The sequence below is a fragment of the Dama dama genome, chromosome 8 (assembly GCF_033118175.1).
Source record: "Dama dama isolate Ldn47 chromosome 8, ASM3311817v1, whole genome shotgun sequence".
Lineage (NCBI taxonomy): Eukaryota > Metazoa > Chordata > Mammalia > Artiodactyla > Cervidae > Dama > Dama dama.
The window spans coordinates 7,261,248-7,289,176 of record NC_083688.1 but is presented as its reverse complement, the minus strand read 5'-3'; the positions used below and the strand labels follow the sequence as shown (position 1 = coordinate 7,289,176).

General features: G+C 47.7%; 1 protein-coding gene across 5 annotated transcripts; it reads left to right on the top strand.

Annotated features, from left to right (window-relative positions):
- Positions 1-25,875, top strand: IFNLR1 (interferon lambda receptor 1). 5 transcript variants are annotated; one of them, XM_061148210.1, is made up of 7 exons: positions 1-131; positions 5,020-5,143; positions 12,791-12,975; positions 18,195-18,337; positions 20,426-20,585; positions 21,191-21,324; positions 22,517-25,875. In XM_061148210.1, exons 1-7 carry the CDS (start codon positions 74-76, stop codon positions 23,294-23,296), a joined length of 1,584 nt encoding a protein of 527 aa, XP_061004193.1. In that variant the 5' UTR covers positions 1-73; the 3' UTR covers positions 23,297-25,875. The 5 variants fall into 5 exon arrangements, with proteins under 5 accessions (XP_061004193.1, XP_061004190.1, XP_061004189.1 ...); XM_061148207.1 differs by having other exon boundaries at positions 22,445-25,875; XM_061148206.1 differs by lacking the exon at positions 1-131 and adding an exon at positions 4,079-4,281 and having other exon boundaries at positions 22,445-25,875.
- Positions 25,876-27,929: the final 2,054 nt, after the last annotated feature.

Below are 27,929 nucleotides of genomic sequence, written 5' to 3'. Positions count from 1 at the left end.
GGTGTGAACCAGGAGGCCGGAGGTGTGGGAGGCCTGACCTGGTCCCCCCGCCCAGGGCCGCGGGAGGGCCGGCATGACGGGGGCCCGACGCTGGGCCCCCCTGCTCCTGTGCCTGCTGCAGTCAGCTCCAGGTAAGGGCTCGGGGCCGCGGGGCGGGCGCGGGGCCGCGGGGGCGCTCCATCCGGTCTGCACCCAGTTCAGACCGACCCTGGGAGGGAGGTGCCCGGGCAGAGGTCTGTGCGGGGTAACCCTGGTCGTGCGAATCCGCAGAGCCCATCCCTCCCCCCTCCCCGCCCCCAACCCGCCACCACCTGGTTTTTTCTAACCGGGGACTAAACAGACTCGCCACTCCAGCACTCTTGCCTGGAAAATCCCATGGACGGACAGAGGAGCCTGGCATACTGCAGTCCATGGGGTCTCAAAGAGTCAGACGCGACTGAGCGACTTCACTTCACTTTCTTAACAGACTCGAGTCTGAAATTCCATTACGGGAAGGAACTGATCCAATTTTCTAGTGCCAGTTCAGGTCCAGGTGAACACAGAAAAACAGATAGTGACAGTTCAAAAGTCAGCTGCATTTGTCTTTTATAAAGCTCTTTTTAGGGTTTCCTAAAAGCCCTGTCCGCTGAATGAATACCATCACCCACACTTGACCCTCATTGGTACAGGAAACCAAGCAAAAGTGCTCTGCCCTCGCTGGCTGGGGCAGGGCGGGGGGTGGGGGGCCGGTGGTTGGGGAGTGTGGAGGGGTTGGGGGAGTCCCCTATCCTCCCCCTCCTCCCAACTCGAGGTGTCAAAAGTTCCACCCAGGCCTGGGGGGAAGGACCACCCGCTTAGTCTAAGCTGTGCTACCGTTCTAACAAGTCACATTTTTTTTTTTTCTGCGCCCTCACTAGTAAATAAGTTGACAGGGTACAAAACACCTTGGGTGGTTGGGATCCAACCACCAAACCCCAGCTAATCCAGGGAGAAGGAGCCCAGATTGGAGCCAGGATATCGCCCTGATCTTAGACTAATAATTTAAGAGCTTAGAAGGGCCCTTAGACATAATCTAATATTGATGCTAAAAGCCAACATTTGTCTGAGCAACTTCTTTGTGCTGGGCACCACATTATTCTAGTTAAGCATCACAGCCCAACTGTCCTAAAGGTAGGTAGTATTTTCTCCCTTTTCAGATGTGGAAACTGAGGCTCAGAGCAGTTAAGGGAATTACCCAAGAAGGAAGGCGTTGGTGAGACACACAGAACAGGGAAGACTGAGGCTGAAGCGAGCATGGCCAGCTTTGGCGGTGCTGCGGGCGGCTGGTTCTTCCACCCGGGTCAGCTCAGGGACGCCCCAGCTCCGGTGCCTTCACCGCAGTGTTACAGCAGCTGATGAGGAACGGGATACCTACGTGGTGGGAGGGGAGGGGTCCTCTGTACTCCCCTTTTCACCATCAATGGTTTTGCTGTCTAGCCCTAGCTATCCTTACACTCGATGAATATTTAATGTACAGAACACAAGCTGTGGTGTGAAGGTTTAGGGTGAAGCAAAGCTGAATCCAGGTTCTAATCCTGGCTCCCACACATAATGGGTGTGTAACCTGAGGCAGTTGGGTTGTGACACTTAATTAGAATAATGTGGTGCCCAGCACAAAAAAGTTGCTCAGACAAATGTTGGCTTTTAACATCAATATTATATTATGTCCAAGGGCACTTCTAGCTCTTAAATTATTACTGTGTAATGGGTGTGTAGCCACTTCTGTCTTAAAGGGTGTGTAGCCCCTTCTGTGGAAGGGGATTGACGCCTACACCACAGAGTGGTTTGTCCTGAGGACTGAGTGAGGTTTTGATTGAATGGGGATTTGACTGAATGCCAGCCTTGTGCCTGGCACCTTTCAAAGGCTCAGTAGAGGGTAATGGATTGCCAGGGGGCTCAGTGGTAAAGAATCCGCCTGCCAATGCAGGACACACAGGTTCCATCCCTGGGTCAGGAAGATCCCCCAGAGAAGGAAACAGCAGCCCACTCCAGTATTCTTGCCTGGGAAATCCATGGACAGAGGGGCCTGGCGGGCTACAGTCCAGGATCTCAAAGAGTCAGACACCACAGAGCAGCTGAGCACCCAGAGGGCAACTACTCTGGCTGCTATTTCTCCATTGCGGCCGAGCTCAGACTTAAGGCCTATTCTCAGATAAGCTACTGGTAGACGGATTTTGGCCTCTTGCCAGCCACCTGCTAGAAAGTCCAGAAACTGGGAGCACTGTCAGCATCAGCGTCCTGGTGATCCAGTTCCAATGACAGGACACAGGTTGGGGTGAAAGCAGGAGCCCACATTTGGGTCTAAAAAGGCGGGAGTGTGGACCTGAACTGAGGGCCATCAGCAGAATGGACCCCACCTTCCCTGATGCCCTTCTGTATACTGTATGGATTTCTATCACGGCGCATGTGACCCTTCAGGTAACTGAATTCTCCATGGGACCATGAGTACTTAAAGGGCAGGAGTGGAGTTGTAGCCCTCTTTGAAACTTCTGGCATGCAGTGATCAAGAGATGTTCTTGAGCAGCAGTGAGCCACAGATGTTGGAAGAATAATGCCGAACATAGAAGGAAAAAGTGGAAACAGTGGCAGACTTTATTTTCTTGGGCTCCAAAATCACTGCAGATGGTGGCTGCAGCCACAAAATTAATAGACGCTTACTCCTTGGAAGAAAAGCTATGAAAAACCTAGACAGCATATTAAAAAGCAGAGACATCACTTTGCCAGCAAAGGTCCGTCTAGTCAAAGCTATGGTTTTTCCAGTTATGTACAGATGTGAGAGTTGGGCTCACATAAAGAAAGCTGAGTGTCAAAGAATTGATGTTTTTGAATTGTAGTGTTGGAGGACTGTTGAGAATCCCTTAGACACCAAGGAGATCAAACCAGTCAATCCTAAAGGAAATCAACCGTGAATATTCACTGGAGGGACTGATGCTGAAACTCCAATACCTTAGCCACCTGATTTGAAGAACTGACTCATTTTTCAGATGAGACCCTGATGCTGGGAAAAATTGAGGGTGGGAGGAAAAGAAAGCAACAGAGGATGAGATGATTGGATGGCGTCACTGACTCAATGGACATGAGTTTGAGCAAATTCCGGGAGATGACAGGGAAGCTGGGTGTGCTGCAATCCATGGAATCGCAGAGTTGAGCATGCCTTCGTGACTGAAGAACAGCAGGCCCCATGAGAACCTAGGGGAGGAAGTGTGATCAGAGTTCAGACTTTGGGGATTTCCCTGGTGGTCCCGTGGTTAAGAATCAGCCTGCCAATGCAGGGCACATGGGTTCGATCTCTGGTCGGGGAAGATTCCACATGCTTCAGAGTGACTTGGCCAGTGCACCAGTCCTGAAGCCTTCGTGCCCTAGAGCCAGTTTGCCGCAACAAGAGAAGCTGTGGCAATGAGAAGCACGTGCACCAAAATGAAGAGCCCAGCCCCCCACAACTCCAGAAAGCCCTCCCATAGCAACAAAGCCAAAACTAAAAATGAATTTTTAAAAAAAAAATTTTTTTAAAGAGCCCAGACTTTGGGATTGACTAGGCCTGGATGGATTTGAATTCCATTTCTGCAACTTATTAGCTAAGAGGGCCTCAGTTTCCTCATCTGTAATGTGATGCTCACAATTAGTACCTGCCTCCTGGAGAGGTGGGGCAGGTTGAAGGAGAAAATGCAGATGACATAGTTTTTGCATCGTGCCTGGCACATAGTTAGGACACAGGACACATTAGCTGCTCTTACTAGCAGCAGCAGCATTGCCACCACTTCTGACATGTCAGGAAGACTCCCCAGAGGAAGTGACATTTGAATCAAGTCTTTAAAAGACTGGATGGTGAATACCATGCTGTGAAGAATGCTTGGGTTCAAGGACACACAGAGGAATGCAGTGGTTTGAGAAGGGCGAGAAGGAAGATTGGCTGCAGCCTGGTGAGGTGTGTTGGTGAGCTGTCAGGAAGACGTCAACGAGATGGCCAGGCCAAGCTGGGCAGGGCTGCACGTACCCTGATAAGGAGCATGGACTTTATTCTGAGAGCGCGGGAAGGGCAGGAACTGGGCAGCTGGTAAGCAGATGCATATTTCAGAAGCTGAGCAGTGAGAAGGAAGGAGTGCCGAGGAGGGCAGCAGGGGAAAGTTAGAGGCAGTCAGGGAAAGAGCCGCTGGGACAGTGACGTCTGAGCAGAGATGGGAAGGAAGCAAAGAAGTGAGCCAGATGGAATATCCGGGGGAGAACAGTCTAGGCGGAAGGAACAGCTTGTGGAAAGGCCTGGAGGTGAGTGCAGGCCCATCGCACTCTAGGAACAGGAAGGGGCCAGTGTGGCTGGAGGGGACAGAGTCCTGGGGAGTCCTGGGTCAGACTGGGTAGGGCCCTGTGGGTGACTGTAGAGACTTTGGATTTTACCTGGAGTGAAACAGAAGCCACTGGGGCCTTAAAGCAAAAGGGTGACATGATTTAACTTTTGTTTTAACCCCTGCTGTCATATGGTAAATGGACTGAGGGGACAAAGCTGGAAGCAGGGACAGCAGTTAGGAGGCCTTAGGGATAATCCAGGTCATCACAGTATTCATTCATTCACTCAACAGATTTTCACTGTGCACCTACTATGTGCCTAGGGACCTTTGCAGGCAGACCCTGGGGACATGGCTGAGGACAGGACAGAGCCTCTGTTCCATGAGACCCTCAGGGCCGTTCCCTCCTGAAGGCCAGGGATCTATCAGATGGTTCTGCTCTGTGCTGTTTTGCTGGAATCCTCAAGTGCCAGGGTGGGCACAGATGGGCACAGATGGGCTGCTGAGGTCTAAGGAGGGGAAGGGGCTGTAGTCAGCCAGTAGGTCGCACAACTATAACTGGAATCGTGCCCCCCGGGTCTCCCGCCTACATCACATCCCGTCTGCTTCAGCCACCCCAGACAATGCCTGCTTCTCAAACTGAGCAAGCACCCGATTGCCTGCCATGCCATGCTTCAGCTCAGAATGGCTCCAGGCTTCATGACCTCTTTCTCCTCCACAGGGCGGCCCCTCCTGGCCCCTCCCCAGAACGTGACACTGCTCTCGCGAGACTTCAGTGTGTACCTGACGTGGCTCCCAGGGCCTGGCAACCCCCAAAACGTGACCTATTTTGTGGCCTATCAAAGGTGGAAGAATGCCTCTGAGCTGGCGGGGTGGGATGGGGGGGCGGGGCAGTGGGCCTGAAGAGGTGGGCAGGGGCCAGAGGGGCTTCTCTGCAATAAATAGCTACATTCAGTGTGGGCAGCACCTGCTGGGGTCCATCCAGCCTCGGCAGGATCCAGGGGGTACCCTCAGGATGAACAGCGTTGGCGAGAGAGAGAAGACACGTGAGACCAGCCTTGATAGGGCCAAGTCTGCGAGGGGGAGAGAGAGAGAGAGAGAGAGAGAGAGAGAGAGAGAGAGAGAGAGACCGACCAGACAGGGGGTGCAGAGTCTGGCAGAGTCTGGCAATGCTTTATTTTTTACCGTGGCTTTTATACCCTAAATTAGTACATTTCTAAGGGGAAGATAGTTTAACATTACATCAGCTTGTTCTTCACGAAACCAGGGTGTTTTCTGCATACTTCTTTGTTTATGACGGTCTTGTACATTATCTTCTGGCCTTGGGGCCTATTAACATTTTATGCAAGTCAGGTGAATGTAAACCTATTTTCTGTTTCTATGGTGACCTTAACTGAAAGGTAGCAGTCTCATAGGGCAACAGTACAGAGTAGAAGTATAACCTTGTTAACACAAAAATTAATCCTTCTGCAGAAGTTGTCAGTTGCATTTATCTGAGAAGTTTACCCCAGACTGACTCTGTGACTTTGATGAGGCAGCCTCTGCCTAGCACTCCTGGCTGACAATTAACAACCATCTCATTGTTACCACACTAGGGCTAAGCTCTTATTTCTCTAGATCTTTAACTATATTAACAATGGTTTCTATAACACAACCTTAGCACATTAAAAGCAAAAACACAGCAAACAAAACACAGCAAGCAAATGTTAACCCAATAGCTACTTTTAGAATAATTTTTCTTGTGTTTTCTAATAGGGCTTCCTCACCCCCCGAAGGGCTCTATGTCTGTTAGGGCCTTTATATGATCAGGTTCTTTATGTTATTTTATGATTAGGGTATTATAAGCAATCATGCATATTAGTACCAAGGGCATAAACACATTTGCCAAACAAACTAAAATACCAGCAAAGGAGTTTAAATTAAAACACTCCTTTCACCCTGGATAATCTCATAAAATACCACCACCTGGGAAACTTATTGATTAAAGTTCTAAATCGATTCTCATTTGGGAAGAGATTGGGGAAGGCCTTCTGCCTGTGTCACAGAAACTAGGGAGTAGTCTATTGAGGCAGGCATCAGAAAGACAGACATCATCTTTAAGGTGAGCGCCGGGGGCAGCTTTTCGAAATCCCTGAAAACCTGATCTGCCTTGCCTGTCAGGCTTTCTCCTCGTGACCTTGTCATGGGTGGGATCTCGTGAGCTGGCCTTTTCAAAACCCCTGAAAACCTGATCCACCTTCCCTGTCAGGTTTTCTCCCTCATGACCTTGTCATGGGTAGGGTCTCATGTGTTGACTCCTAGCAAGCACCCACTGCTTCTCTGAGTCCCACAGGTGACAGCATGCGGCAGGTACTGGGAGAGGATATTCAGGAAAGTTCTGGAGGTGGGGGTGATGCTGAATGGAGAACAGTGCCCAGGTGATGGACCTGCCAGGAGCGAGGCAGGATCTTTGAGAAAAGTCAAAACAGGGCATGGATGGAGCTGTGAGGGCCTGATGATGGAATTTTTGAGAGCCTGGATAAAGTGCTTGACACTGTAGCAGGTAAAGGAAGCAGGGATATCTCTTGCAGAGCTGTGATAGGCATCACAAAATGATCACCCTTTTCCCCACGGAGCCTGCACAGAGCCTTGGGGTCCTTCTCACCTTGGCAGCCCAGGCATCCACCGCTGATGCAGAGGAGTCTAAAAATGAAAGCAGATTTGTCATCTTTGCACACAGGTGGAAGTCATCTGAAGATCTTTCATTAGAGAGTAAGCTAATAAAAGCAGATACTCAGCAGCATTAATCTAGAATTGGTGGGAAGGAGGAGGCAGGAAGGAGAACTGCCATATACTCAGGACTCTTCCTGTGCCAGGCTGAGTGCTAGGAGCCTAGCGTGAATGCCTCCCTTCTGCAGGCTCTGCATCTCCCCTGTGTTAGAGGTGAGGAGGTACTCAGAGGTGCTGTGACTTGCCTAAGGAAGTCAGTGATGGAAGCAGAAGAAAAACCCACATCTGTCTGACCCCAAAGCTTGTGCTCTTCCTGTTCTATCATGGTGCCTCCATCTGTAGCCTCCAGATATGAACGGTGGGGGCCTGGCTTGGGAAAGGACAGACTGTAGAGAGCTTTCAAAAGAGAGGATGGGACCTTCCCTGGTGGTCCAGTGGTTAAGAATCCACCTGCCAATGCAGGGAACTTGGGTTCAATCCCTGGTCTGGGAAGATCCCACATACTGCAGGGCAACTCAGCCCGGGGGCCACAACTACGGAGCCTGTGCGCCCTAGAGCCCATGCTTCACAACGTGAGAAACCACCATAATGGGGAAGTAGCCCTGGTTCATCACAACCAGAGAAAGTCCACACACAGCAACGAAAACCCAGTGCACCCAAACTAAAGAAAGAAAAGAAAAAGAAAGAATGGTGCAGAACTGTGTCAGGAGGCAGAAAATACCCAGCCTGTCCTGTGTGTTTGCTGTGTGTCTGCACGTGTCCATACATGAAACATATTTAATCTCACACTGCCCTGCAAGGAAGGATTCAGTGACTCTGCTCTACCAGTGAGGGAATTGAAACCCTAAGAGGGTGTTTTGCTCAAAAACACACAGCTAGGCATAGTGGAAGTGGGATAAATTGATTAAAGAATTGAAAGCCTAACCTCAGACTTTTATGATATTTTCCTTTCCTTTTATACTTTTGAAACACCTGTGAGGATTCCAAAACTGTGATATTCTAATGGTACTATTTTCTCATTTATTAGCTAGAATTATTTTATAAAAAGATGCTTCCTTTCATGTAGTATTTGATATTCAGTGGTACTGTTCATACAGGCAAGACAGAATAAATGCTTGGAATTTTTTTCTTGACCAGCTTGGAAGATAACGAATTGGTTCCCTATCATGCCCCAAAGGGGATTGCCTTGTTGGTTTTTTTTTAATTATCATCACCAACTCAAGTAGTTAAACATATCTAATGGTTTAGTCCATTGCAATTGATTCTACTCATTGAAGCTTGAATTGTCTCACATTTGGCCAATGCAAGTCCCTTCAGGTTGGCTCCTGGGTCCTTTGAACTTGACCCTAGTAAGTCTTGATATCTCTATTGTCATTTGTTGCAAATAGATGTTCCAGATTCATTTGCACAATTCCTCACCTGAAACCTGAAATCAGCCATGTCTCCATTTGGTAAAAAAAATGGTTTTAAAGAACACTGTGTAGCTGTCTGATCAGTACTGCACTATCGCTTTGAGATCTTTTCAGTGAACAGAATTGAGGTAATATGTTTAAAAATCCCATCTCTATTCCTGGCTTCTACTGAGATGGCTGATTAAATCTGCGAGTCACACCCATGATCTCTTTATCAAATGATTTTCAAGCCACAACTTTGGCATTCTCTCCAGAACATGCTTTCTTATTTTTTTTTGCAATATTCATAGGCTGAGAATTTTCCTTATCTTCAAGTTCTGGTTCCTTTTGGCTTAGCGATTCCTTCTATCTGTCTCTCTCTCTCTCCTTTCTCATTTTACTGTAAGCAGTAAGAAGAAATCAGGTTACATCTGCAGCATATTTCTTAGAAATCTCCACAGCTAAGTATCAAAATTCATCACTTTCCATTTCTGATTTTCCATAAAAACACTAGGATGTAATTCAGCCACACTCATTGCTACTCTATAACAAGGATCAATTTTCTTCCAGTTTCCAATAAGATATTCCTCCTTTCCATCTGATCACTCTCAGAATCACATTTTGTCAGAGCTCTTAACCATGACTCATCCATCCTAGGTGACCCCTCATGGCATGGCTCATAGCTTCATTGAGTTACATAAGCCCCTTCACCATGACAAGGCTGTAATCCATGAAGGGGGTCTATATTCCTACCAATAGTGTTTTCAAGGCAATTTTGGCTTTTGCTCACATAAACTTTAAAACCCTTGCAGCTTCTACCCATAACCCAACTGTAAAGCCACTAACTCATTTTTAGGTATTTGTTACATTAGCTCCCCTGAGGCCTTTCTCAGGAGATGGTCACCTTCCTTCTCCCTGTGTCCTCACCTGGCCTTTTTTCTGTGTGAGAGCAGCCATGGTGTCCCTTCCTCTTCTCATAAAGGCACTAGTCTTATTGGTTTAGGGCCTCACCCTTAGGACTGCGTTTAATCTTAATTACCTCTTTAAAGGCCCCATCTCCAAACACAGTCACATTGGGGTGTTAGGGCTTCAACATATGAACCGGGTCTGGGGGGTGGGGGTGGATGCTGTACAATTTAGTCAGTAATACTGATAAACTGAATTTCAGTAAATTTAAAACTTTTGTTCTTTAAAAAAATAAAACCCCAAAGAAAATGAAAAAGCCAGTCACTGAGAAATATATATTCACAATACATACACTGACAAAGAACTTATATCCAAAATAGATAAAGAACTCCTACATCTCAAAAATAAGATGAATCACCCCAAAATATTTGAATTGTCACTTAACAAAAGAAGATATGTAAATAGCCCAAAAGCATATGAAGAGATGTTCAACATCGTTAGTCTTTAGGGAAATGCAAATTAAAGCTACAAGGAAATACACACACCACTAGAATGGTTAAAATTAAAAGATGTGACAGTACTAAACGCAGACAAGCATGTGGAGGGCATTTTGTTGTTTAGTTGCTAAGTCGTGTCTGACTCTTTGCAACCCCAGGGATTGTAGCCCACTGCCTCCTCTGTCCATGAGAGTTCCCAGGCAAGAATACTGGATTGGGTATGGAGGGCATATGGCCCTCCATATTTGGAGGTTTTGCAGCCACAGGTTCAACCAACCATGGAAAAAAATATATTTTTTAAAAAAATTCAGACAGTTCCAAAAGACAAACTTGAATTTGCCACACAGTAGCAAATATTTATGTAGCATTTGCATCATATTTACAATTATTTACATAGTGTTTGCATTTATATTAAATATCATAAGTGATCTAGAGATGATTTAAAGTATATGAGAGAATGTGCAAGTGTTGTGTGCAGATACAAAGCCCCTTATGTAAGGGAGCTTAACTGCAGATTTCTGTATCAGTGGGTGATCCTAGAACCAATCCCTTGTGGATACTGACTATGTATTGTTGGTGGGAACTACAATGATATAGTCACTTTGGAAAACAGCTTTACAGTTTCTAGTAAAGTCACACATTCAGTGACCACGCTTCCCAGATTCCACTCCTAGATCTATATCCAAGAGATGTGAAAACATATATCCATATGAAGACTTGTATGTGAATTTCATAGCAGCTTAATTCGTAATTCCTTGTTATGGACTGAATTGTGTTCCACCCCTTAGTCACTCATGTGTTAAAGCCCTAACACCCTTGAGACTGTATTTGGAGATAAAGTCACAAGTATACAGTATTTAAGATGTAAGAGGCAATTAAGATTAAATGCAGTCCTAAGGGTGAGGCCCTAAGCCAATAGGATTAGCACCTTTATGAGAAGAGGAGGGGACACCAGGGCTGCTCTCACACAGAGAAAAGGCCAGGTGAGAACACAGGGAGAAGGAAGGTGACCATCTCCAGAGAGAGGCCTCAGAAGACAGCAGACCTGCTGACACCTTGATCTTGGACTTCTTGTCTCCAGAACCGTGAGAAATCAAAGTATTTGTATCATTTAAGATTACACATATAAGTGATACCATATGACATCTGTCTCCCTCTGTCTGACTTAATTCACTTAGTATGACAATCTCTAGGTCCATCCATGTTGCTGCAGATGACAACCACCACCACCATATTTCATAAATGAAGAATAAATTAGAAGAAATATAAGAGCAAATACAGCAGATAATGCCTTAAAAGAAACAGAAGGTGAAAAAGAGAGAAAATTTTTAAAATAAAAGAGAACTGAAATGTAAATGCTGAAGTTATAAGACTCATAGAAGAAAGCACAGAAGAGCATCTTTGTGACCTTGAATCAGGCAAACATTTCTTCAGTTCAGTTTAGTTCAGTTTAATCACTCAGTCGTGTCCAACTCTTTGCGACCTCATGGACTGCAGGACGTCAAGCCCTCCCTGTCCATCACCAACTCCCGGAATTTACTCAAACTCATGTCCATTGAGTCGGTGATGCCATCCAACCATCTCATCCTCTGTCGTTCGCTTCTCCTCCTGCCCTCAATCTTTCCCAGCATCAGGGTCTTTTCAAATGAATCAGCTCTTTGCATCAGGTGGCCAAAGTATTGGAGTTTCAGCTTCAACATCAGTCCTTCCAATAAACATTCAGGACTGATTTCCTTTAGGATGGACTGGTTGGATCTCCTTGCAGTCTAAGGGACTCTCAAGAGTCTTCTTCAACACCACAGTTCAAAAGCATCAATTCTTCGGCGCTCAACTTTCTTTATAGTTCAACTCTCACATCCATACATGACCACTGGAAAAACCATAGCTTTGACTAGACGGACCTTTGTTAGGATTAGGACACCAAAAGGAAAGAAAGCTGATGTGTTAGTCTGCCAGGGCTGCAGTGACAAAATGCCAGACTGGGGGCCTAAACTCAGTTTAAATGCTGGCTTATCAGAGTGATATTTTAAAAACGTAAATCAGATAACTTCAGTCCCCCTGTTCAGAACCTTCCAGCGGTTTCCTATGACATATGGAATAAAATCCAAACTCCATACCAAGATGGTAAGACTCTGCCTGCTCTGCCCACCCACCTCTGTCCTCATCTCCAGTCTGCCCACCCTCTCTGTTCCTTGTCCACTGGGCTTTGGCCACCCTGGTCTTGCTTTTTTTCTGTACTGATCAAGTCCCTTCCCATCGCAAGGCTTTTGCTTTTGTGATTTCCTTCCCCCCACCCCTTCTTATGGCTCCCTTCTCAGTATCCCATCCTCAGCTTCAGCACTGTCTTCCTGACCTTTCCTGAGCTGCCTTCAGAAAGTAGTCACCCCACCTTCCCCTGTTTTCACTGCACTTACCAGCTCCTGAGTTTATCTTCTCATGTGACAATGGTGGGAAAGCCCCTCCTTCCTGAGTGTCGGTTCCGAGGGCAAGACCTCATCCGCCATGAATTGCCGATTCCCTGAGAATAATGCCCAGCGAGCGGGTCCCTCCTTTGCACCTCAGTGTTCTCAGGAAGTTGGAGTCATGGACTTGGGTGTCCCCTCCGACATTCACGTAGCACCCAGCACAGAGTGGGACACACAGTGGGGGGCCTGTAATTGTCTGAATGAATCAACGTGGTGGAGAATGGTTACTAGCAGAGCGGCCCTGTGAGGGAGACATCACAAATGAGGAGATTCAGGCTTAGGGACTTGAAGGTTCCAGAGCTAGTGATGGGCAGAACCTGGGTTCCCACCCTCATCTGTCATTCTTGAGTCCAAGCTGCTAACAGGACGGTCCTTCTTCTGTCTCAGTTGATGGCTGGCTGGCCAGACAGATGGATGGATGGACAACCAGGTGGGATGGAGGGACATGTAATCACGTATTCTCCAAGTTTCCTCACCCCAAGAGGCCGAATCCATGACCCACACTTTTCTGTCTCCTCCCTCAGCTTTGCACCCCCCAGAAGGTGGCGGAGAGTGAAAAAGTGTGCAGGAACCAAAGAACTGGTGTGTTCTCTGATGTGCCTGGAGAAGCAAGACCTGTGCAACAAGTTCAAGGGGCGTGTGCAAGCAGTTTCACACGGCGCCAAGTCCCCCTGGGTAGAGTCCAAGTCCATGGATTACTTCTTTGAAGGTGGGTAAGGGGCTGTGAGAGGGAGGCTGTCTGCCTAGGAGCTCAGCTCAGTGACACTGCTGTCCTAGCCATCTGCCCTCCACTTCCCCAAAGCGGTGGGCAGCTCTGGAGCCATCCGCCATGGGCCCCAGCCTGTAGTCCAAGTAGTCTGACTTTGCAACCAGTAATCAGAAGCGTTTGCCAGCCCCAGCAGTTCGGGGTGTGTGTGTGTGTGTGTGTGTGTGTGTGTGTGTGTGTGTGTGTGTGTGTGTGTGTGTGTGTGTGAGCCGCTCAATTGTGTCTGACTCTTTGTGACTGAATGGACTGTAACCCACCAGGTTCCTCTGAGCACAGAATTCTCCAGGCAAGAATACTGGAGTGGGTAACCTATCCCTTTCCCAGGGGATCTTCCCAACCCAGGGATCAAACCCAGGTCTCCTGCATTGCAGGCAGATTCTTTACTGTCTGAGCCACCAAGGAAACCCAGTTCTGTTTGTGCCTCCAACTAATGAGGTTCATGATCTTCTACTGTATACAACCTTGGTTATGAACTACACAAAGCACTTTACTTATTCCTATTTTTGTTAATGTTCAATCTCTCTCTTTCAGAAATATTTTTTTTAAATTTTGGTTGAAAAAATAATTTCTGTACACCATAGAAATTTCAGGGGAAAGAGAGAGAAGAATAGGAAGGAAAACATTCCCCATGCTTATAACCTTCAGGAATCACCATTGTTAACATTAAGTGAGGAGAGCAATTTTTTCTCCAGTGTATTTTATTTCTGACCCTCACAACAGGCCTGTGAGGTTCATTTTAATCCACCCGTGTTTTTAAAAAAATTAAAAAATTAAGACTTAAAAAAGTTAAGAAACTTACTGGCTAGTAATTGATGGAGATGTGATGTGAAATACGTCTTTCTGACCTTGGACAAGATGCTGGATTGGGTCAAGAGTAAGAAAGGGAGTATAAATACTCAGACAATAGCTTCATGGAGCTGAAATCTGTAATTTATCATTCAGGCTTCTCAAAATATTTGAGGACAAAATAGGGCTTGAAGGGAGGGGAGGAAAGGATTGAATGAAGGATGGCAGGAAAGAGTGACAGAGAAGGAAGAAGCGGTGATTGGGATGGGAGGAAGCTGGCAGGGTAGATTGACAAATGGAGGAAAAGGATGGATGAATGAGAAGAAAGGAAATGTGGAAGCAATAGGGAGGAAGTGATGGATGCGTGGGAAGGATGAGGCTAGAAGGATGGATAAATGCTTACTATGAAGGAACTAGTATGGGTGGAGAAGCACAGGATAGGAATGAAACTCAGATGGATGGGTCAGTGGCTAGAGACTATAGAAGGAAGGCTGGCTGCCTGGCAAGGGAGGGAAGGGTGGGTGAGAGGGAAGGAGAAGCAAAGGAGAAAGGAAAAGCAAAAAGAAAAGATACATGGAAAGAAAACAATGGATGGACAGGAAGGATGGAGGGATAGCAAAGTAGGCTGACTGGCTAGATGAAAGGAAGAAAGAAAGTATAAATGATTAGGAAGACAGGATGGATAGGAAGGAAGAAATGTCAGCTGGAAAGAAGGGAAGATTAGATAATTAGGAAGAAGGAAGGATAGCTGAGAAGGATGTATGGATGGGAAGGAAAAGAAGCATAGTCACGAAAGATGGACAGATGGACGAAAAGAAAGTTGGGAAGGCAGACAGAAAGGTTGTCTGCCTAGAAGAATGATGGATGAATAGGAATAAGAATTAGAACAATAAAGGGACAGATGCAGAGATGGGCTTTTTTATTTTTTTAATTAATTTATTTTGTTTCTTCCTCCCTAAAGCTCTTCTGATTCTCTTAGAGCACACCTCAGGCTTGAATGATCCTTCTTGCCTTTTTTCTGCACTCAACCGTGACCCTGGTCACATTCTCTCTTGAGTTTTGTTAGTTTGAATATTTCATTTTCCCTCTAATTTCCTCCAACTCCTTGAGGTCAAAATTTATGGGGGCCTCGTCTCCCCACTTCTCTCAGCTCCCTGCCCAGGGCTTTAATACATATCAGTGTCGAGTGGGTGTTTCCTGATCACATAAGTAGTGGCACCTTGCAGAAGCCCCATGCTTTCCCTGAGCACAATCAGAGCAGGGAAGACCAATGTGGTCAGGGCTCCTGCCGTTTGGTGCTCAGGGAAGGCAGCATGGAAAAAGTGGCATTTCAGCTGGACTTCGAACAATGGTATATTAATTTTCTCTTGTTGCTTTATTCCTTGTCACTGCCCCCTCCATCTTCAAACCATCAGTCAAACCTAGATAATCTTGATCAGACTGTCAGTAGAAATGGACATTAAAGATTCTGCCAGTGAGGGCTCGGAAGTGAAGAACATCATAGAGGAAGCCTACATCCCCTCAGGTCCATGGGACTTTCCAGGCAAGGATACTGGAATGGGTTGCTATTTCCTCCTCCAGGAGATCTCCCCAACCCAGGAGTCGAGCTCTTGTCTCCTGCCTCTCCTGCGTTGGCAGACAGATTCTCTACCACTGAGCCACCTACGAAGCCATAAATCTCTTTCAAGAATAGTTAAATCATCATGAGCAGACTGTTAGTAGAAGTATGGATACTAAAGGTACTGCCTCACAGAAGGAAGTGAGGAATATGTTACTGAAAATTTCGGGAAGGGGGATGCCTCTTATATACTGAAAAACGATGAGCAAATTTGTATCTTACATGTGTATGGAAAACAGAACTCATAAATGATTAATTTGGTCCTTTATCAAGAAGATTTCCAAACAAAATATTGAAGGCATGGTCTGGTTTATTATTGGCAACTATAGCAAAATGCAAGGAGGAAAGAGAAATTGAGGAAAGAGCCTAAACAAAAAGGAGCTAGGACTCAAACGTCTGGACAACTCTCAACCTATCCAGATGCAAAAGATGCTAAAATTAAGAAATTTCTTCCAGGAGTGTGACACAGAGAAATAGCCAAGGGTGTAACTATACACCTGGACTTCCTGGTGGCACCAGGGATAAAAAACCTGCTTGCCAATGCAGGAGACACAGGTGACATGGGTTTGATCCCTGGGTGGGGAAGATGCCCTGGATGAGGGCACAGTGACCCACTCCAGTATTCTTCCCTGGAAATCCCGGTGGACAGAGGAGCCTGGCGGGCCACAGTCCATGGGGCAGCAAAGAGTTGGACGAGACTGAAGCAACTGGGCATTCATACACCCACGTGATTGTATAACCACTTACTAAAACCTCAGATCAATGTGTTTGGCCCAGAGAAAAGGCTCTTGGAAGAGATTTAAGGGTATGACACACAGTCCCCTCAATCAAATCAAGGGGCCTCTAGAAAACGGAAGTGTTATCCCTCAGCCAGCTTAGCTAAAACCAAAAATAGAAACAGCTCTTCCCAAAAAGATATGTGGAACTGGCTTCTGTCAGATGCAGTAGGTCCCTGTGACATCTGTAGGAGACCCATAAGCTTCTTGAGCATTTTATATCAGCAGAAATAGTGTCAGTTTGGATGAAAAGGAGCAGAGAGAATATGAAATGAAAGAAGGCTATTGGTGCCCCAATTTCTATGGAAAGAAGCAGACTGTAAACTATTTAGCTGCAAATATCTTTCATGAAAAAGAAGGACTATTCAGAGAGTGGAACCAAGATCCTAGAGAGCAGTGTTGAAAGCCAAGGAAATGTAGTTCCCAGGCCTAAAAATCTAATACAGTTTGTGTAGCTAGATTTCAAAACTGCTTCAGCTCAGTGAGTATTTTACCTCCTGTTTCTCCCTATTTGAACCAAAATGTCCATGATCATTGTCCGCTGCCTATCCCACCTCCTTATATTGGGAGCAGATAACTTGTACTTTATTTTCACCGGTCCACAAGTGGACAGGAATCCAGATGTCATGCTGAGTGCATTGGACCCAGACTCTCACCTGAACCTGATTTAGATACTTTAGAAGATGAGATTTTGGAATTTGAGTTGATGCAGTAATGGGATGAGACCCTAGGGGGCCTTGGGACGGGGTGAGATGGCTCAATGGTAAAGAATCCGCCTACCAGTGCGGGAGACACAGGGAACACAGGTTCGATCCCTGGGTTAGGAAGATCCCCTGGAGAAGGAAATGGCAACCCACTCCAGTATTCTTGCCTGGAGAATCCCATGGACAGAGGAGCCTGGTGGGCTCCAGTCCATGGGGGTCACAAAGAGTCGGACACAGATGAGCAACTGAGCCTGCACGCACAGGATGGGGTGAATGTATGTTGCCCTTGAGAGAGACAGGAATTTCAGTCTCTCAGGAATCATACGGAGAACCATGATAGGCAGAATGACTCCCCCCAAGATGTTCATGCTTTAATCCCTGAACCTATGAATATGTTAAATGTTAATATTAGATGGCAAAAGGGATTTTACTTACGTTTATGGGTGTTAAAATAGTGAGATTATCTTGGATTATCCAAATGGGCCCAATCTAGTCCCTTGAGTCCTTAAAAGCAGAGACCTTTCTCCAGCTGGAGGCAGAAGACATGTAGAAAAAGGGGAAATCAGAGAGAATTGAAATGTGAGAAGGATTCAATATGGTGTTTCTGCTTTGAAGATGAAGGGGTAACCTGATTAGAAATGCAGGTGCTGGGACTTCCCTGGCAGTCCAGTGGTTAAGACTCCATGTTTCAACTACAGGGGACATGGGTTCAGTCTCAGGTCGGGGAACTAAGATTCCCATAATGCTATGCAGTGTGGCCAAAAAATTTTTTAAAAAGAAAAAGAAGAAAGAAGCACAGGTGTCTTCAGAAGCTGAGAAAGGCTCCCGGCTAACAAACAGCATGGAAATAAACCTCAGCCTTACAGCTACAGGGAACTGAAATCTGCTAACAACAGTAATGAGTATGGGAGTGAATTCTGCCCCCAAAGTTCCCAGAGGAGAGCCCAGGCCGGCTGACACCTTGATTTCCACCCAGCGTTGAGAACCCCATCAAGCCCACCTAGACTCTTACCTCCAGAACTGTGACATGATAAATCTGTGTTGATATAAGCCACTAAGGTTGTGGCAATGTTATGGCAGCAACAGAATACTGATACAGATGGGCAGGAAGCTGACAGACCAGGGACAGGTGAAGGGCACCCGGGGGAAGGGACAACGTGCGTCAAGGCAGGTTAACTGTTTCCGCACTGGGTGAGGAGCAGGCCTGCCTGGAGGCAGGGGCATGCGTGCTCTGTGACCTGCGGAAGGTCCTGACAAGTCCCGTTCTGTTCCCACCAGTGGAGCCAGCCCCGCCTGTCCTGGTGTTCAACCAGACAGAGGAGATCCTGATTGTCAATGCTACGTACCAGCTGCCGCCTTGTGTGCCCCAACCAGATCTGAACTATGAGGTGGATTTCTGGAAGGAGGGGACTAAGAACAAGGTGAGAAGCCCACCTCATGCCCCCACAAGCTGCGTCCCCTTCCCCAGTCTCCCAGCAGATCCCCTCCGAGCTCTTCACCCTCCGAGCCTTGCCCCTGAATGCCTCCTCCAGGAAGCCTTCCATGCCTACCCCTCACTGCTGCAGTCACCCCCTTGACTTTGCAGTGTGATTGACTTGTGGCTCACCTCTGCCCCAAACCCCCACCCAAAGGGCCAAGTCCAGGACATCCTTCCCCTGAGTATTACAGCTAGTAACAACAAGGCAGTTTTGTTTTTGTTTTCATTATGAAACTTTTTTAAAAAAATAAAATCTGATTGAAGTATGATGGGCTCTGGGAGGCCTACTTGCTGAGGCACCAGATTCATTTGGGAAAAAAAACTAGAAAATTCAGATAAATTCTAGGAAGAAAACCGAAAGTATCCAGAGATGATTTCAAATAGCTCTTTGGTGTATATACAATTTGGAGAAGGCAATGGCAACCCACTCCAGTACTCTTTCCTGGAAAATCCCATGGACGGAGGAGCCTGGTAGGCTGCAGTCCATGGGGTCGCAAAGGGTAGGACACGACTGAATGACTTCACTTTCACTTTTCACTTTCATGCGTTGGAGAAGGAAAAGGCAACCCACTCCAGTGTTCTTGCCTGGAGAATCCCAGGGACGGGGGGAGCCTGGTGGGCTGCCATCTATGGAGTTGCACAGAGTCGGACACGACTAAAACGACTTAGCAGCAGCAGCATATATACAATTTCAGACTTGTTTCTGTGTATGCATGTGCTTATGTCTGTATCTATTTGTTTATGGTTAGCAAATTTTTTCCGTAAATGGCCAGAGAGTAAATATTTTTTACTTGGCAGGCCATAGTGTCTCTCACATCTATTCAGCTCTATCTGTAACATGAAAAGAGCCATAAGTAAATAGGTAAACAAAGAGGCATAGCCATGTTCCAGGAAAACTATTTTCAAACAAAGGTGAGGTTAAAGTCTATAGACCCCTTTTCTTGTTCATTCTGTTGTTTACTGAACCCAGACTCACACTCCTGACCTCCTGCACACTCTGGATCCCAGAGACAAAGATCTTCATCTGATGTGGTCCTTGCCTTCAAGAACCTCATAGGTGTTCTTCTGTTCTTTCTACTGTCCAGTAGAAACATAATGCAGAACACACTGTGTCACTTAAACATTCCACATTCAATTAAGTAAAAAGAAACAAGTGAATTTAGTTTTCACAGCAGATTTTATTTCATTCAATTGAATGTAATCATCTCAACATGTAGTTAATATAAAAATTACTGAGATTTTTGGGTTGGTCTCTCATGAAAGTTGGTATGCATTTTATACTGGAGCGCATCTTGGTTGGTACCAGCCACGTTCCAAGTGTTCAATAGCCCCATGCGGCCAGTGGCTACTGTGTTGGACAAGCAGCCCTGGAGTTTTCTGTGTCTGTAATGGCTGAGTGAATACCCCTGTGTTGTTGTTTAGTCACTAAGTCAGGTCCAGCTCTTTGCGACCCCATGGACTGCAGCACATCAGGCTCCTCTGTCCTCCACTATCTCCCGGAGTCTGTTCAAATTCATGTCCATTGAGTCCATGATGCTATCTAACCATTTCCTCTGTCACCCCTTTCTCCTTTTGCCTTCAACCTTTCCCAGCATCAGGGTCTTTTCCAATGAGTCGGCTCTTCGCATCAGGTGGCCGAAGGATTAGAGCTTCCGCTTCAGCATCCGTCCTTCCAGTGAATATTCAGGGGTGATTTCCTCCACCCTAATATTTTGCCATGCCCTGAGGGTAGGAAACCTGAGGCATCTGCCCCTGAAAGTGAGGACCACTGGGCCCTGGTGGGGTGTGCCTGGGAGTGACCTTGAGTGGCAGGGCTGCTTTTGAACCCAAACCATCTCTACCTTGAGACTCAGCGAAGAAGAGAAGCCAGATAGTGTTGGGAAGTGCTCTCACTTAATGCTTAAGCCTTAAGGCAAGTAAAGAAGCTGTGGGAATCCCAGCTGTGCCATACCTGCCAAACACACCCCATCCTGACTGCATGGAGCCAGTTCCCCCCACAGGCCCACTCTCCTCTGTTTCTCTCTCCACACAGACCCAGTTTCCAGCCACTCCCCATGGTCAGCCAGTCCAGATTCCCCTCCAGCCAGACACCAGCGGGTACCACTGCCTCAGCGCCAGAACCATCTACACCTTTGGCAATCCTAAATACAGCGAGTTCTCCGAGCCCGCCTGCTTCTTCCTGGAAGCCCCGGGTGAGTGCCAAGTGGTACAGAAGTGAGGACTTCCCCCCTGAGCTTTAGGATCTTCATCACGTGGTGGTTAAGAGCCCGAGTTTAGAGACAGACTCGCCTCCATTAAAATTCCAGCTTCGCCTCCGCTCACTATGTATCTTTGGGCAGTTTACATAATCTCTGTGAACCTTGCTTTCCACCATCTGTAGGATGGGTTTAATTCAGTTTTTTTTTTCTTTTTAAATTTTATGTATTCATTTATTTTGGCTGCACTGGGTCTTCACTGCTGCTAGAGGGTTTTCTCTAGTTGCCGCAAGGGGGGGCTACTCTTTGTTGGGGTGCAGGGGCTTCTCATTGCGGTGACTTCTCTCATTGAGGAGCACGGGCTCTAGTGTGGGCCTAAGTAGTGGTGTGCAGGCTTAGTTGTCTTGAGGCATGTGGGATCTTCCCACACCAGGGATTGAACCCGTGTCACCTGAGTTGGCACTTAACCACTGGATCACCAGGGAAGTCCTGGGTTTATTCTTATGAGTATTAAATAGGATAATGTATGTGAAGCCTCAGCTCAGATGTAACTGATAGACAGGAGCCCCCGTTTCTCTAGTCATTATTTTTTTTCTTCCTAGGATCCAACTGGGTGCTCCTGTTGCTACTACCGCTTCTACTACCACTGCTATTGGCTGTTGCCATAGGGCCTGTGATGTGGAAGACCTTCAGGGGGAACCCCTGGCTTCAGCAGACAAAGATGCCACAGGCCCTGGTATGGCAAATCTGGGGGCGTGGGACAGGGAGGGAGGGTTGTCCAAGAGGAAGGAAGTGGAGCTAGACTTGGTAGATAGTTCAGGTAGAATATCAAGATCGCCTAGACTGCAAAACGTCTATCTACCCATCTAAATTTTCTCCATTAGTGATTCATTCCTTTGGCACCAAATTAAAATAGCAGATAAGCCTGGGAGGGACAAGTGCCTTAAATCCCTCTTGAAAATAATTTCATCTCTGCTAAGGATTTGTCAAGTGCCAAGAGCAGAACCCCCAGCCTTGGGATTCAGGAGAGGTGCCGGGAGGGGAGGTGGGGAGGGTGAAACCGAAAGGAGACATCTTAAAAAGGTCCCAGCACTTTGTTCACCGTCTAACTGAGGGTAAGTCTTACACAGGCAGACCCTGCAATTTCTTCATTGGTCTGCTGGCTCACTCACTTAGAACCTGGGGCACTGGGACAAGGGAAGCCTGGAGAGGCCAGATTTGTTCAGTGGAGGCCTGGAAAGGGAAGCTGAGTCATACATGGGGCTCGGTGGGCACTTGGGTTGGGTGGGAACTTTGAGGATGGGCTCTGAGTGTTCGCCACATGGAAGTGTTTGACATTCCTGGACCTGCAGGGGATTCCCACTCACTGGAGGACTACCTCTGTGTTAGACATCCGTACCTGCCCCATCCCTCTACCTTCCCGAGCATGCACGCATGCGAAGTCCCTTCAGTCATGTCCGACTCTTGGCAACCCTATGGACCATAGCCTGCCAAGCTCCTCTGTCCACCTTCCGTTACATGGTAGATCACCAGCCTGATCTCCTAAAGCCAGCGCCTGCAACCTGGACGCTTTCTCTGGCCTCTGGTGCCCTCTCTGCCTGTGCACATCACAGGCTGCGTGTGCCAGGGAGTTCACGCCACCACCCCCTCCATCCCTCCCCCACTGGTGCTCTGAGGCCCCGGTGCTGCAGCCGCTCCAAGTCCCCAGCAAGGCTCAGCTCCAGCTGCCCTCGAGGTGACCTGACTCACCATACCCCGCTACGGGCTGCTGCGCCTTGCTGGCACTTCCCGGGATGACTTCCCAGAGAAACGGCTTCCGTTTGAATCGCTTGTCTCTTTCCTTGTCTATTTCCCAGGGAACCCAAATTAGAACAATCATGCTTCCAGAAAGGCTAATCTTCTGTTCTTCTCTCCTCTCCCCAAATCAGAACTTCTCCGGACACAGACACTACAGGGCAACCTTTCAGCCTAGTGTCCCAGAGTGCGTGCACAACCTGATCCTCTGTCCCCAAAAGGAACTGACCAATAGGGTCAGGCTGACCTCTAGAGCCAGGGCCCCAGCCCCCGTCCAGGCCGGACCAGAGAAGGACAGCACTGAGGAGAAGGACGGTGAGGAGAACACAGATGAAGAGGACACGGATCCCAGTGTCAGCTTCCAGCCCTACATTGAACCGCCCCCCTTCCTGGGGCAGGAACTCCAGAGTCCGGGGCCCACCGAGGCAGGAGGGCCCTGGACTCCGCTGGTCCAGGGGGAAGGCTCCTCTGCCTACGATTCTTCAGGCAGAAGCTGGGCCAGCACTGCCGGCTCCTCCTCCTCCTGGGATGAGGCTGGATCCTCCGGCTATTTGGCCAAGAAGGGGCCAGGCCAGGGGCTGCATCGGGAGGAACACCAGAAGCCTCTCCCACCACCCAAATTCTCCGAGGACTCCAGTTCCTCAGGAGAGCCCCCCAAAGACAACCTCTCCTCCTGGACCACCTGGGGCTTATCATCACCAGGGCTGAATCTAGTCCCTGGAGAACCCCCGGTTTCTCTTCGGACACTGACCTTCTGCTGGGACAATAGTCCTGAGGATGTTGAGGGGGAGGAAGAAGAGGAGGAAGAGGGTTGGAGGGAGTCAGAAAGTGAGGACAGCAGTGCTGGCAGCTGCAGGGCTAAGAGCCTCCAGAGGACCGAGGTCAGACCCCTGGGGCATTACTTGGCCAGGTGAGCTGTGCCTCCGAGTCTGGCTGCTGCTGAGTTTTCCAGGGACCCAAGGCGTCACCAAGACTTGAAATCCTGGGAGTATCGTTGCTGGGGCAGCAGACGGTCTTCAGAGTACCTCGGGGAACCCCAGCCATTAGAGGCTGTCCACCAGGCTGAGCCATCAGAAGCCACCTGCCCTCTGACCTGCCTGCTTTGTGCCAAGCACCAGGAGGGGTGGAGACGAGAATGGGAGGAGGTCAGAGGTTGGTTGGGTGTCAGATCACCCCACTGACCCTGGGGTGATAGGCCAGCTGGAAAGATTATCTCCAGACAATGTGAAATGGGCAAGGTCAGGTCCCAGTGGACACTGAAAGCCGACAGTGCAAGGGCCCATCCGGCTTTGGGGAGAGAAGGAATTGCAGGCACATCTGGTGGAGCAGAGACTCTCATCTTTCTCCAGCATCCGCTGGGCTTCCTCCTCCGCAGAACTCGGCCTTCTGGTTTATGAGTTCCCTAGGGTGGGCCCCAGTGAAGAAAAATCTAGTTGGCCAAGGGTGTTGGAGAGGCAGAGGAAGGGGAAGGGCGTCGTCATTGAAAGCCCAGTCTCTGAGTCACGCGTTTCACAATCTATAATATCAGACAGACCTGGGTCCAGATCCCAGCTCTGCCATTTACCAGTTGTGTGGCGGATGGGGAGACACCCTCCTCCTCTGTGCCTGAGTCTCCTCTCCAGCTACCACCTGGGGCGTGGTGAGAGTTCTGACAGACGCGTGATGCCTGCCACATCGTTGGCACTCACCACGTGGCGACCAGTAGGATTCTCCCATCCACCCAGGCTCTGGGGGGTGGGGGGACCACTGGGCATCTCCCACCTGTGATCCTAAACTCAGAGTGACTGGATTCTCACTCCAAGTCTCCCACCTACCTCCCACCCTCACTGCCCCCCGCCTTGTGGTCAGGAAACTGAGTTCTCAAAAGCTGAAGCCCAGTCAAGGGGATCCCTGGTCCCTCTCCCTTTTCGCGGCAAAGAAAGAACCAAATGGTCCACTGTCTAGGGAGCCTGATTAATTGATGGTGAAGAAGCAACCCAGCAGGGAATTGGGCCCCCAAGCCTGTGATCCCCAGCTTAGAACTTTAGACCCTTCAGTTGCCCATTGTGGTTGTAAAGATGTCCTATTTCCCTTTCCAGTTTTGAGAAACCACTGTTTCTGGAAATAGGTGACTGTTCTTCCCTGGGGGTAGTGATGGATGTTCTCAAACAACTGATTTGGTAACCTAATTTTGTCAGTTTTGTGGCCCTGCGGGAACCACAGAGATCAGAACAAACCTTGGCTCTGCCATTTCACCTGCCAGGACTTACACGTTTTTCCAGTGATGCAAAAAGCATCTTCATAAGCTTTGTACCCACAGGGCTGTGCTGTTTAGAAGTCAGCATAAAGGTATAGCATAGAGAGAATGATCTGGAAAAGCTTCTCAAACTTCCAGGGCTTCTCAAACTGTGTTCCCAAAAGACCCTGGGCTTCACAGGAGGAGTCTCAATCTCAGGGGAAGCTAGAGCTTCCCCAGTTTCAACCAGAGCAACCTCCCTGGACCCCTCATTTTTCTCCAGCACTCTCCATGTGCAATTGTGCTTGGGAGTCTCCACTGCTAAAGAAAAAGTTAACAAACCCCCTTTGAAGCTGCAAATCCTGTCTTCTGTTTCAGATGAGGAAGCAGAAATGTTGACTTCACTATATATATCGCTAAGAGTGAGGTTGGGTCTCTGGCCCGCCAGGGCAACCCCGGTCCCTTTGGCCAAGTAAACAGTACGAAGGTCTCGGCAAGGGGCATGGGGTTGCAGGGGCCTTCACCACTGCTGGGAGGCATGCACGTGCCTGCACGCCCAGGCACACACACGTGCCTGTCTGCAGGGGTTTCTCTCCCATGAGGCTTGTCTACATCCATCACTCAACACAGGAGAAGAAAAACAAGCTGTACCCGTGGCACTGGGGAAGGCTCAGGACCAGTTCCCAGGGAAATACCCAGACCAAGCCCGGTGTCCTTTCTGGAACCTGTTGAGCTGCTTCGAGGAGGTAATTCCAAGTCCCTAAAAGCTATCGTCACAGTTGTCTTAGGCTGGTGTGAAGTAACTAACCACTGTATTCTGAAACCTTGTGTGTTTTCTAAGTATTTTTTTCAAAGTTTAATTTCTGACATAGGCTGAACCCTCCTTGAATTCTAAAAGTCCAGCTCCTTCATGGTCATTAAGTTATAAACAAAAAACTATGGGCAGCATTAGGAAAGAACATGCTGGCCAATATTATTAGTTAGGTGTACTCAGCACTGAACTGTTTACAAAGCCCTTTCATAAACTCAATGGCCAGGAACTGCATAGCTTGAACTCCAAGGCCACATGTGAAGAACAACGGGGGTGGAGCAGGTAATGCCCTAAGTAAAAGTAAGATTCCGATTCTTTAGGGTACTGAGAAGTTTATATATTGCTCTGAGATATTTGTATTTATTTCTAGCTTTATTTTATGTTTATATCATATTTAAATAATTTCCTAATGCTTGTTGGGACCTACCCTAAACTGTTTAAATAAAGAGCTCTATTTTTAGAGAAAAAGGCAAAATCGAATGGAAAAGTGTGTGCTCTTATTTCTCAAAGGCTCTTCACCAGTCTTGACTGTTAAGACTAGAGTAAGTCCCCTACATGCGAATGTGTTCCATTCTGAAAGCACATTGGTAAGTCCAATTTTTTCACTAAGTCCAAAGAAGTTAGCCTAGGTACCCAGCTAACACTATCAGCTATACAGTACTATACTGTAATAGATTTATAATATTTCTTATACAAATAATGCATACAAACAAACACACAAAAGTAAAATATATTTCACCTCACAGTACAGCACCTTGAAGCTTCCCAGGTGGCACAGTGGTAAAGAATCTGCCTGCCAATGCAGGAGACACAGAAGACGAGGGTCTGACCCCTAGGTCAGGAAGATCCCCTGGAGCAGGGAACGGCAACCCGCTCCAGTATTCTTCCTTAAAGAATGGACAGAGGAGCCTGGTGGGCTACAGTCCGTGGGGTCTCAAATAATCAGACACAACTGAACTCATGCACAGTACCTTGAAAAGTACAACCACTGGCTTACAGAGGCTGGCATCGAGTGAGCAGGCAAGAAGAACTACTGACTGGAGAAGAGAGAGGAGATGGGAGATGGTGGAGCTGAAGGATCGTCAGCAATAGGAGATGGAGGGCAAGCTGCAGTTTCACTCATGCCTGACATTGATGACACAGATTCTGGTTCCTGCTGGAATCAGATGCATGTTTGCATCTTTGAAAGTTCATATGTAGGGGCTTTACTGGATAGGGTCTTCAGTTGGGTCCCCAGCAGTGGACCAGAGACAAGGACTTGGGGGTATTTATTTCAGTGCAATGATTTCAGAAAGCACCAATAGAAGAGTGGAAGAGAGGGAGGGGAAGCAGCCAGTCCAGGTGCACAGTCAGACAGGTCAGGTCTCTGAGCAAGTGGAACTCAGTCCTCCTAGGGTGCTTTGGGAGTTCAGTATTAAACCCTCTAGATATGTTCCACTACCAGAGACAGGAACTGGGGAATTTATCCACCAACTCCCAACAGTCCTGTGTAGAGAGCCACTCCCTCCCAGAGAGGTGCGGGTACTTGCAATTGGGATCCATCAAACTGAGTGCACAAGACGAGTGCTACAGTGCGGCCAGAGCTGTGCCTACCACCCTGGCAGCTTGCCTTTTTGCAACAATGGTCTCTGGAAGGATATAGAATAGCCTATGTGGCAGCCTTATAAGCCCAAATTCATTCTAGTAGCTCTCAACTGGGGAAGGGTCTCCCAGCTCCCACCAATTCTCCCTCAGGGTAACTTCTGAAAACCTAAAAAAAGAAAAACAAAAAACAGCCTGTCATTTGACCAGCTAAATGGATTTATTCAGAAACAGCAAAGAATTGCCATTTGGGACATGCGATTCATGATGAACAATAAGCAAGTCCAAAGAACAAGGAGAGGAATGTTTCTTTATAAGGGAAAGAGGGGCCACTATAAACCATCTATTGGAGGAAACTGGGAGTTCGAAGGGTAGTGACTCTTCATTGGCTGAGTTAGGACAGTCTCTCATTGGCTAGACTGTTGCCAGGCAAAGAGAAATTCCTCCTCCTGCTGGGCAGTAACATAGTAGCCCTCTTCCTGTTGGGCGATGCAAGGTTATGTCTCTTTCTGGGGAGTCTGCAATTGACAGCAAGAGGTAGAGCATGAGAGTTCTCCCTTCTGTCCTCCCACTATTAGTTATCAGTCATGTCCAACTCTTTGCAACCCCATGGACTATAGCCCACCAGGCTCCTCTATCCCTAGAATTCTCCAGGCAAGAATACTGGAGTGGGTAGCCATTCCCTTCCCCAAGGGATCTTCCCAACACAGGAATCAAACCCAGGTGTCCCACATTGCAGGCAGATTCTGTACTGTCTGAGCCACCAGGAAAGCCCTTAATCCCCTACCTGTAATCTATTATTTTCTGTAAACTTAGCATCTATGACTGCTTGCTTACAGCTTCCTGGAGTTCATGCCTGTGTGCACAAAATCAAGCTAAAGTGATGGGAGTTTGGGGGTTTAAAAAAAACCAGCAACTTCCCTGGTGGTCCATTAGCTAG

Bases quoted from the DNA above. Each gene is read 5' to 3' on its own strand.
- IFNLR1 (XM_061148206.1), top strand. From the start codon at position 4,194: ATGGGAAGGAAGCAAAGAAGTGAGCCAGATGGAATATCCGGGGGAGAA. The intron at 18,338-20,425 runs GTGAGAAGCCCA...CTCTCCACACAG, and splicing joins AGGAGGGGACTAAGAACAAG to ACCCAGTTTCCAGCCACTCC. The intron at 21,325-22,444 runs GTATGGCAAATC...TCTATTTCCCAG, and splicing joins CAAAGATGCCACAGGCCCTG to GGAACCCAAATTAGAACAAT.